This window comes from Embiotoca jacksoni, unplaced genomic scaffold (assembly GCF_022577435.1).
Source record: "Embiotoca jacksoni isolate LCO1_2020_lvr unplaced genomic scaffold, fEmbJac1.0.p SCAF_64, whole genome shotgun sequence".
Taxonomy (NCBI): domain Eukaryota; kingdom Metazoa; phylum Chordata; class Actinopteri; family Embiotocidae; genus Embiotoca; species Embiotoca jacksoni.
Genome location: NW_027185419.1, coordinates 1671696 through 1682994, shown reverse-complemented (window position 1 = coordinate 1682994; position 11299 = coordinate 1671696). Strand labels below are relative to the sequence as shown.

Below are 11299 nucleotides of genomic sequence, written 5' to 3'. Positions count from 1 at the left end.
AGTTAAATGTCTGTAATGTAACCTGACTGCTTTCAGCCTTTAACTGATGACATCACCACACTGAGGGCGGGGCTTGTATATGCTGACAGCGGTGTGTTCTCAGCTGTTGTGTGTGTGTGTGTGTGTGTGTGTGTGTGTGTGTGTGTTCTCAGCTGTTGTGTGTGTGTGTGTGTGTGTGTGTGTGTGTGTGTGTGTGTGTGTGTGTGTGTGTTCTCAGCTGTTGTGTGTGTGTGTGTGTGTGTGTGTGTGTGTGTGTGTGTGTTCTCAGCTGTTGTGTGTGTGTTCTCAGCTGTTGTGTATGTGTGTGTGTGTGTGTGTGTGTGTGTGTGTGTGTTCTCAGCTGTTGTGTGTGTGTTCCCAGCTGTTGTGTGTGCGTTCTCAGCTGTTGTGTGTGTGTTCCCAGCTGTTGTGTGTGCGTTCTCAGCTGTTGTGTGTGTGTGTGTGTGTTCCAGCTGCATCTCAGCTGACGTGTCCATATAACGGTAAGCTGCCGGAGCTCAGAGGTGGTGGTTCCGGTCGGATCCGGTCTCTGTGCGTCCTGCCAGGGCTGCACGATGTCCACACAACAACAACAATAATAATGATAATAATAATAGGAAATGTACATTTCCTTCACAATAAAAGCCTCTTAGTTGTCAGATTCCTTCACAATAAAAGCCTCTTAGCTGTCAGATTCCTTCACAATAAAAGCCTCTTAGCTGTCAGATTCCTTCACAATAAAAGCCTCCTTGCTGTCAGATTCCTTCACAATAAAAGCCTCTTAGCTGTCAGATTCCTTCACAATAAAAGCCTCTTAGCTGTCAGATTCCTTCACAATAAAAGCCTCCTTGCTGTCAGTGAAGCTCATCGTGCAGCTTAGGTCGGGTTCATCTCAGCTTCCTGTAGAGTCATGTGGTTTTTCTTTCTTCTGCTGGTTCTGGCGGTTCTGATTCTGGAAGGGTTTTCAACAGGTCCTGTACCTGGAACAGTTTAGTTTCTGGTTCTGGTTCTGGTTCTGTAGAAACCTTCAAGCTAACCTGTCGGATTGGTGGAGGTTTAACAACCAATCAGAGAGAAGACGCCGTAGTGACTCAGAGCGTCGGTGTCGGGTTTCTAAGCAGCAGAACCGGACTGTGGACCCGAGTCTTCCTGAGGAGAGGGAGACTTCATGAGGACAGGGACACATGGGACTCATTAGTTAGAGCTTAAGTTTCTGCCCGTTCTTGTGTTTCCTGTACTTCCTGTTTGTCGTCCAGCTGCAGCCTCAAGTGGGAAAGTGGGCGGAGCTTAAGTGTGACTGTTTTTTCATTTGCCTCAGCGATAAAGTATGATGCAGCGAAGGAGGAGCGCTACCAGCAGGAGGCCAAGCAGAAGGAGCTGCAGCGCATCGAGGAGGCGCTGCAGATGGCGGCACGCAGAGGTGAGACAGGCTGACCTCTGACCTCTGAGTGACCGGTAACAACATGTGGACTGGTCAGTGCCAGATTGGATCAGCAGAAGGGACGCACATTCTAAACTTTGATTGGTTGTTATGCTGTCAGTCGACTGGCCCCGAGCCTGAACTGTAACCCCGCCCCCCCAAACTGTAACAACCAATCACAGAGCGCCCCTCCTGCTGATTCAATCTCGCACCAGCCCCCCTTTTCTCTGCTGCTTCCTGACCTGCTGTTCCTCCACCTTGTCATTAACTCACCTTCACCTCCTCCTCTTCCTTCACCTCCACCTGCTCTTCCACCTCCACCTTTGTTTTGAATGTTCAGATGAATGTGTTAACCTGCTGTCTGTCCTGTTCATGCTGCGTTTGATGTCAGCGTCTCAGACTGGAGATCTGCTCTTCAATCTGGAGAGTGTTGTTTACAAGGAGCCGCACAACGGTAACACACTGTAACACACAACAACACACTCCAAAGCACTGCAACACACACCAACACACTAACACACTGTAACACACAACAACACACACCAACACACTGCAACACACACCAACACACTAACACACTGACACACTATAACACACTCCAACACACTGTAACGCACTGCAACACACTGCAACACACACCAACACGCTGTAACACACTGCAACGCACTGTAACGCACTGTAACACACTGCAACACACTGCAACACATACCAACACACCAACACACTGTAACGCACTGCAACACACTGCAACACATACCAACACACTGTAACGCACTGCAACACACTGCAACATACACCGTAACACACTGCAATGCACTTACAGTGTGTTACAGTGTATTACAGTGCATTACACTGTAACACACTGTAACACACTGTAACGCACTGCAACACACGTAACGCACTGTAACGCACTGTAACACACACACGTAACGCACTGTAACGCACTGTAACACACTGCAACACACTGCAACACACTGGAATGGACTGTGGGTACGTGTGACATCACAAACCTCCACCAGTCAGGATCTCTTGTTTTTAACAGTGTGAAGTTGGAGCGCTGGATGTGTGTGTGCTTGTGTGCTGCTTCCTGTCTCTGTGTCTTTGGCTGTCCTCTCGCTAACTGCCGTCTCTCTCTTTAACGCTGCCAAAGTCCTGAAAGGACATAAAAAACATAAAAAGCACAAAATTGGCTTGAAGAAGCTGAAACTACTCAACAACAAAACAGGTGAGTTTAAACGTTTCAAACAGTTTGTGGAGAAAATTTCAATCTGACGACGGGTCAGTAGGATCTTAAAACCTGGTCCCGGGTCTCTGATCCTGCTCCCGGGTCTCTGATCCTGGTCTCAGGTCTCTGATCCTGCTCCCGGGTCTCTGATCCTGGTTCCGGGTCTCTGATCCTGATCCTGGTCCCAGGTCTATGGTCAGGTCCGGTTGTGTCCTGGTCTCAGATGTCTTCATGGTCTCTGGTCCTTTCAGACAAACCTCAGGAGGAGAAGAAGGACACGTTTGTGGAGAAACTGGCGACTCAGGTGATCAAGAACCTGCAGGTGAAGATCAGCAGCATCCACCTGCGCTACGAGGACGACGTGAGTACCGATCCAGGTTCTGGTTCTGGTGTTTAGGATTGTGGTTGGTCAGATGTCACCTGTAGACGTGCAGGTAAAGTGTGTCAGCTGACATCTGGTGTCGTGTTTGTTTCAGCTGTCGGACCCACAGCGCCCCCTGTCTATGGGAGTGACGCTGTCAGAGCTCAGCCTGCAGGTAACACACACACACACACACACACACACACACACACACACACACACACACACACACACACACACTCTTGCTCTCTCACTCACTCACTCACTCACTGACTCTCACACACACACACACACACACACACTCTCTCACACACTCACTCACTCACTCTCACACACACACACACACACACACACACACACACACACTCTCTCACTCTCTCACACACTCACTCACTCACTGACTCTCACACACACACACACACACACACACACACACACACACACACACTCTTGCTCTCTCACTCACTCACTCACTCACTGACTCTCACACACACACACACACACACACACACTCTCTCACACACTCACTCACTCACTCTCACACACACACACACACACACACACACACACACTCTTGCTCTCTCACACACACTCTTGCTCTCTCACTCACTCACTCACTCACTGACTCTCACACACACACACACACACACACACACACTCTCTCACACACACACACACACACACACACACACACACACACACACACACACACACACACACACACGGAGCTCGGCCTGCAGGTAACACACTTACACACAGATCCAGACTCGCACACAGATACACACCTGTGCCGGTGCATTCAGGTGTCCCTGTATTTCTCTGTGTTTCAGACCACTGATGAGAACTGGAAGTCGTGTATCCTGAACGAAGCCGCAAAGATCATCTATAAGGTGACGGATGCTCCGCTCGCGCTCAAACTTGCTGACTGTCCTCAGACAGTTTGTGATTGTTGTTGTTTACTTGTTTACGTGTGCGTCAGCTCGGCCGTCTGGACTGTCTCTGCGCCTACTGGAACGTCAACAGTCCGATCTTCTACAAAGGCTCGTGGGAGGACATTGTGGTGAGTCGCTGCCGTTCATCAGATCTTCACACGGATTCCGTTTATGGGTTTTATTTTGTTGAAGAAAACAGGAATCACAGTTCATTGAAGACTCTCTTCCTCCTCCTCTTCCTCATCGTCCTCCTCATCTCCTGCAGGAACAGTTGAAATGTGGGATCAGCACTAAAGACCAGCAGCTGCCTCACTATCAGTACAGTAAGTTCAACGTCAGACTCCAACTTATCAGCTGACCTGATCAGCAGGATGTGATTGAAACTCTTTGACGTGATTGAAACTCTTCGTCGTATTTGAAACTCTTCGTCGTGATGGAAACTCTTCGTCATATTTGAAACTCTTCGTCGTGATGGAAACTCTTCGTCGTATTTGAAACTCTTCGTCGTGATGGAAACTCTTCGTCATATTTGAAACTCTTCGTCGTGATGGAAACTCTTCGTCATATTTGAAACTCTTCATCGTATTTGAAACTTTTTGCTCATTGCTGCTTCCTGTTTGACTCTCGGTCGAGTCCTCTCTGCGGTTGTGATGACATCACAGGTCATGTGACATGGCGAGCTCTGATCCTTGACCCCGCTCCCCTCTTCTCTGCAGTTTTCAAGCCGATCTTCGCTTCTGCTAAAATGTGCATCAACCCGAACGCCGAGCTGGAGCTGAAGACTCCGAAGGCGAACCTTCACCTGGAGATCCAGAACATCGCTATAGAGATGACCAAACCGCAGGTAAGACGCCGCCCGAGGGACGAGACCGCCGGACACGGCTCGGTACGTGACGTCCTCTGCGTGTCCTCTGCAGTACCTGACCATGGTAGAGCAGCTGGAGTTCATCGACTGCATGGTGAAGAACGCCCCCTATAGGAAGTTCAGGCCTGACGTCCCCGTCCGAGAAAACGCCAAACTCTGGTCAGTTCGCCGAAACGGAGACGAAGCAACCGGAAGTTTGTCGTCCCGTCGGCGTTTTAAAAGGGTGCGTTTGTTTTTCTCGACTCTGTTAGGTGGAGGTACGGCTTCAACAGCATCCTTGAGGTCCAGCTCCGCCGCATCAGCCAGATGTGGTCCTGGTCCAACATCAGGCAGCACCGGGAGAACCTGCGCGCCTACAAGAGCGCCTACAAGACCAAACTGCTGACACAGAGCAAACCGGGTCAGGACACGGAGCGGCTCGTCCAGGTGAGCGACCGGACCGGGTCTGAGCGACGAACACCGCTACGACCGAATCACACGGAAAAAAAAACCTGATCATTGGTCAGGAGAAAATAAGAAGCATGATCAGTTGCTGTAGCAACCAAAAACGACCTTATTTCAATCTGACCTCTGAACCCTTCGAAGTCGTCTGACTGAATGTTCTGAATGTCATTGTTGTTTATTTTGGATGGATTAGTGGGATGTGGAATGTCTCTGAATGTCCCTGAATGTTGTGACCGCTGACCCGTGTCCTCCCATGTCTCTCTGCCCGTCCAGGATCTGGAGAAAGTTCTGGACGTGTTCAACATCACGTTGGTCCGACAGCAGGCTCAGATGGAGGTAAACGGCACCGAGCTGCTCTCTCCGACCGGAGTCCGGTCCGAGCGCTGACCTCTGCTGGTCTCCTCCTGCAGGTGATCCGGTCCGGACAGAAGGTGGTCGGCAAGAAGGCGTCGGGGGGGCAGAAGCAGGGAGGAGGAGGGTTTCTCAGCAGCTTGTTTGGGAGGAAGTCCAAGAAGGAGGAGCCGGAGGAGAGCAAGGAGGCGGAGGGTAAGTGGTGCTCGGGTGAGCGTGAAAGCTCTCGGCGGACAGTAGCTGACAAGGCGTCTCCGGTGTGTCCAGGTTCTGAACTGGACCAGATCATGACGGCCGACGAGAAGGAGAAACTCTACACGGCCATCGGGTACAGCGGCAGCTCCCACAACCTGGCGCTGCCCAGACAGGTAACGCACCTGTTCGGTTGGAGCGTACTTTACCCGAGAGATGTCTGAACCTGACGGGCGGTTTCCAGTCGTCTGAGTGAGCTCCTGTGTTTCAGTACGTCGCCGTGGTCGTCACCTTCCAGCTGCTGAGGACCTCGGTGACGGTCAGAGAGCAGCCCGACATCCCCGAGATCCTCAAGATCCAGATGATCGACCTCAGCACCAAAATATCCCAGAGACCCGGAGCTCAGGCCATCAGGTCCGAAACTTCAGTCCGATCATCAGGAAGCTAATCAGACCGAACCGTCATAAAAAAAAAAAAAACACAAATAAAAGTGCTGTTGAATGTTCTGACCGCCGACCCGTTCCCTGACCGAAGCGTGTCGACTGGTCGTAAAACAACAGGAATAACGTGTTGTCCTCGTCGCCCCCTGCAGGGTGGAGGCGGCGCTGCAGCACTGGTACGTCACCGGGCTGCAGCAGATGGGGGCGGTGCCGTCGCTCATCGCCTCGCTGGGCGACTCGCCGTCCTCCCTGCTGAGTGTCGTGTTCGAGCTGAACCCGGAGGAGAGCGGCGCCGACCAGCTGCTCCGGGTCCACTCCCAGCCGGTGGAGATCATCTACGACGCGGTAAAACACCGACCGGACCTCGGATCGGATCTGTGCCGTCTGCCGTCTTTCTGAGTTCACGTGTTCGTTACTGACGTGTCCTCTCCACATCTGTCCTCCAGCTGACCGTCAACAGCATGGTGGACTTCTTTAAGACGGGGAAAGGAGTGGACCTGGAGGTTCTGACCTCGGCCACGCTCTCCAAGCTGGAGGAGATCAAAGAGAAAACGGCTACAGGTCAGTAAAGCACCTTCACAGAGTTCATCTGGACCGGACCGAGACGCTGGAACCGGGTCATCGCTGGTTTCTGAACATGTACGATTACCAAACTGGTTTCTGTCGAGTTCTGAAAAGGTTCATTTGAGATCTGAGTCCTGAACCGTTGAGAGTCCGGTTCGGTGTCGGGACTCTGATGGGTTCTGGTCTCTGCAGGTTTGTCTCACATCATCGAGACCAGGAAGGTTCTGGACCTGAGGATCGACCTGAAGCCGTCCTACCTGTTGGTACCAAAGTCCGGCTTCTACAGCGACACCTCGGACCTCATCATCGTGGACTTCGGTAGCTTTCAGGTCAGTTCTTCTTCACATCTGGTCGTTCAGCTCGAGACGAGTTTTACTCTCGTGGGTGTCGTGTTTTTCAAATGATTCGGGTTTTACTCTAAATTCTGAGGCAAAACTGGGTCCTGTAATGTTCGCAGTTTTGCTCTAAATTTCGTGGTTGTATTTCTGTCCAGTTGATTATTGTGTCTGTGTGTGTGTGTGTGTGTGTGTGTGTGTGTGCAGCTGAACAGCGTCGAGCAGAGCGCTGTCGGCTCGTCCTCGTCGTCCTTCTCGTCTCTTGAGGAGATCATGGATCGCGCCTACGAGAGGTACAACGTGGAGCTGAGACGCGTTCAGGTGCTCTACAGCAAGTCAGGTAAAAAAAAAAAGAGATGAGTGACATCACAGCTGAACGACACCTGTGCGTCCACCGTGTTTGGTTAAATGGTGATCTGGTCCCAGGTGAGGCCTGGAAGTCTGCGCGGCTGCAGGGCTCGTCGGTGCAACACATCCTCCAGCCGATGGACTTCACGCTCCACCTGGCCAAGTGTCTGGTGGAGAAGGACGCCCGGATGCCAAGGTACGACTCACCTGTGGACGGGCGTGCGGCGTTTCTGCTGACTCACCGTGATGTCTGATCTTTTTTGGTGACACCGGTGTTTTCAGGTTCAAGGTGTCGGGCGAGCTGCCGCTGCTGCACGTGAAGATCTCTGACCGGAAGGTCCAGAACGTCCTGGAGCTCGTCGACAGCATCCCGCTGCCCAGCATGGACTCCGCCCCCTCCACCCCCACGGAGAAGGCACACTTGGTACGTTCCGGTCTCATATATATATATATATATATATATATATATATATATATACAGTGGATACGGAAAGTATTCAGACCCCTTTAAATTTTTCACTCTTTGTTTCATTGCAGCCATTTGCTAAAATCAAAAAAGTTCATTTTATTTCTCATTAATGTACACTCAGCACCCCATGTTGACAGAAAAAAACAGAAATGTAGGAATTTGTGCAAATTTATTAAAAAAGAAAAACTGAAATATCACATGGTCATAAGTATTCAGACCCTTTGCTGTGACACTCATATTTAACTCACATGCTGTCCATTTCTTCTGATCCTCCTTGAGATGGTTCTACTCCTTCATTGGAGTCCAGCTGTGTTTAATTAAACTGATTGGACTTGATTAGGAAAGGCACACACCTGTCTATATAAGACCTTACAGCTCACAGTGCATGTCGGAGCAAATGAGAATCATGAGGTCGAAGGAACTGTCCAAGGAGCTCAGAGACAGAATTGTGGCAAGGCACAGATCTGGCCGAGGTTACAAAATAATTTCTGTAGCACTCAAGGTTCCTAAGAGCACAGTGGCCTCCATAATCCTTAAATGGAAGAAGTTTGGGACGACCAGAACTCTTCCTAGACCTGGCCGTCCAGCCAAACGGAGCAATCGTGGGAGAAGAGCCTTGGTGAGAGAGGTAAAGAAGAGCCCAAAGATCACTGTGGCTGAGCTTCAGAGATGCAGTAGGGAGATGGGAGAAAGTTCCACAAAGTCAACTATCACTGCAGCCCTCCACCAGTCGGGGCTTTATGGCAGAGTGGCCCGACGGAAGCCTCTCCTCAGTGCAAGACATATGAAAGCCCGCATAGAGTTTGACAAAAAACACATGAAGGACTCCCAGACTATGAGAAATAAGATTCTCTGGTCTGATGAGACCAAGATTGAACTTTTTGGCGTTAATTCTAAGCGGTATGTGTGGAGAAAACCAGGCACTGCTCATCACCTGCCCAATACAATCCCAACAGTGAAACATGGTGGTGGCAGCATCATGCTATGGGGGTGTTTTTCAGCTGCAGGGACAGGACGACCGGTTGCAATTGAAGGAAAGATGAATGCGGCCAAGTACAGAGATATCCTGGAAGAAAACCTCTTCCAGAGTGCTCTGGACCTCAGACTGGGCCGAAGGTTCACCTTCCAACAAGACAATGACCCGAAGCACACAGCTAAAATAACAAAGGAGTGGCTTCGGAACAACTCTGTGACCATTCTTGACTGGCCCAGCCAGAGCCCTGACCTAAACCCAATTGAGCATCTCTGGAGAGACCTGAAAATGGCTGTCCACCAACGTTCACCATCCAACCTGACGGAACTGGAGAGGATCTGCAAGGAAGAATGGCAGAGGATCCCCAAATCCAGGTGTGAAAAGCTTGTTGCATCATTCCCAAGAAGACTCATGGCTGTACTAGCTCAAAAGGGTGCTTCTACTCAATACTGAGCAAAGGGTCTGAATACTTATGACCATGTGATATTTCAGGTTTTCTTTTTTAATAAATTTGCACAAATTTCTACATTTCTGTTTTTTTCTGTCAAGATGGGGTGCTGAGTGTACATTAATGAGAAATAAAATGAACTTTTTTGATTTTAGCAAATGGCTGCAATGAAACAAAGAGTGAAAAATTTAAAGGGGTCTGAATACTTTCCATACCCACTGTATGTATATATGTATATGTATATGTATACATACATATACATATATATATATATATGTATACATATGTATACACATGTATATGTATACATATGTATACGTATACATATGTATATGTATACACACATATATATATATATATATATATATATGTATGTATATAAAAACTCGCTCAGGAGAGGGTATGTGGGAGTCGATGTGACCATATTTGGGCGTTTCCTGCTGCAGGTGTGGCCGTCGGCGGAGGCCAGACCGCGAGCTCTCACCCTTCACCCCGCCCTCCTTGACAACATGGAAACAGGTCAGAGCTTCCTGCGCTCTAATTGGCTGTTCTGTTGACACATTGTGAAAACTGTTGTTGTTTTTTTTCTTTCTGAACCTGTTTGTTTGTTTGTTTGTTTGTTTGTTGACAATGCCATACCGTGTTTTTATTCGTTCATTAAATTTTGTGTTCAGACTCGGACGAAGACACCAGCGAGAAGTCGATAGACGAGGAGCACCAGCGCTCGGCTCTGGAGGAGCTCATCGACCTTTACTTCAAGTTCGAAGTCAGAGAGGTGCATTTGTTTTTTGATCAGGTGGTACCTTGTTGGGCGGGTGGGGTGGTGGGGTGGTGGTGAAGAAGGGGTGTGTTGTTGTTTTTTTACATCATAGCCTCGTGGTGCGTTCAGGTGCTGCTGGAGCTGACCCGGCAGGTGGACCTGGAGAAGACCGTCCTGTCCTTCAGTGTCTGCCAGCTGGGAGCCGAAGGGAAGAGGCGGAGCTTCGACCTGAGCGTCACCTCGTACCTGCGAAAGGTCACGCTCGACTACTGCGACGTCCCAGGTGAGTTCTGTCCTCTCTGAGGTTCTTCACCTGTTCAGGTTCCCCATGAATCTCTAACACGTGTTGCTGAATGCGTTTCAGATGGCAGGAGTCCTCTCCACCTGATCAGCTGCTCGGAGCAGCAGAGCTCCAACCTGCTGAAGGTGGAGTTCACCAAGGTGAGTCCGACTCACCTGGTCGGTCCTCGCACAGGAAACCGGAGCTCAGGTGATCCCGAAGTCAGGAAACACGTTTGAACTTGCTATGACCTGTTACAGACAGAAGGGCGTGATGGGAGGAGTTAGGGAAATAAGTTTGAGACCTGAAAGGAGGAGTGTTCGGCCTGGTGGGAGGAGTTTGATGGCTTGTGGGAGGAGTTAGAGGCCTACTTGTTAACACTAACGCTGCATCGTGCTCGTGGACCAACAGAACCAACATTCACTAACAAACACCGATGAACTGACCCGACTCTGATTCAGAACATGTTTTCGTGTCTCGTGTCCTGCAGGCCGACCCCGCCGGTCCCAGCTTCCAGACACTGTTCGACAACACCGAGCAGACTCTGAAGGTGGGTTTCCATAGCAACAGATGGGAGGAAGGTCCAGTTTCAGGTTAACGGTCGAGACTGAAAGAGACCGAAACTAAACTGGGTTTTAATGATGTTTGTGTCCCTGCCGGTGTCAGAGGTCGTGTGTCCTCTGAGCTGACTGTCAGGTGTCCTCAGGTGTCTCTCAGCTCTTCACCTGCTGTTCTTTCAGGTGGAGTTTTCCTCTCTGGACTTCCTCCTTCACACCAAAGCTCTGCTGTCGACCATCAACTACCTGAGCAACGCTGTGCCGAAGCAGCTGAGCGCCACCAGCGACCGAGACGCCAAGAAGCAGGTGGAGAAGACGAGACGGGGCCGGACAGGTGAGTCCCCGACGCCCCGCTC

General features: G+C 50.2%; 1 protein-coding gene across 1 annotated transcript in view; it reads left to right on the top strand.

The window, feature by feature from the left end:
• vps13c (vacuolar protein sorting 13 homolog C) overlaps nt 1–11299 on the top strand; it is a 40697-nt gene that overhangs the window by 3627 nt on the left and 25771 nt on the right. The window contains 27 exon segments of the mRNA XM_069175203.1: nt 1298–1399; nt 1791–1853; nt 2550–2624; nt 2876–2985; nt 3101–3160; nt 3816–3875; nt 3965–4045; nt 4183–4240; nt 4634–4761; nt 4835–4941; nt 5034–5208; nt 5500–5562; nt 5637–5772; nt 5845–5945; nt 6041–6183; nt 6362–6554; nt 6656–6770; nt 6966–7102; nt 7316–7448; nt 7535–7652; nt 7739–7880; nt 9793–9865; nt 10021–10121; nt 10236–10389; nt 10471–10547; nt 10877–10936; nt 11127–11277. Of these exon segments, the coding sequence (XP_069031304.1) occupies nt 1298–1399; nt 1791–1853; nt 2550–2624; nt 2876–2985; nt 3101–3160; nt 3816–3875; nt 3965–4045; nt 4183–4240; nt 4634–4761; nt 4835–4941; nt 5034–5208; nt 5500–5562; nt 5637–5772; nt 5845–5945; nt 6041–6183; nt 6362–6554; nt 6656–6770; nt 6966–7102; nt 7316–7448; nt 7535–7652; nt 7739–7880; nt 9793–9865; nt 10021–10121; nt 10236–10389; nt 10471–10547; nt 10877–10936; nt 11127–11277 (2916 nt within the window).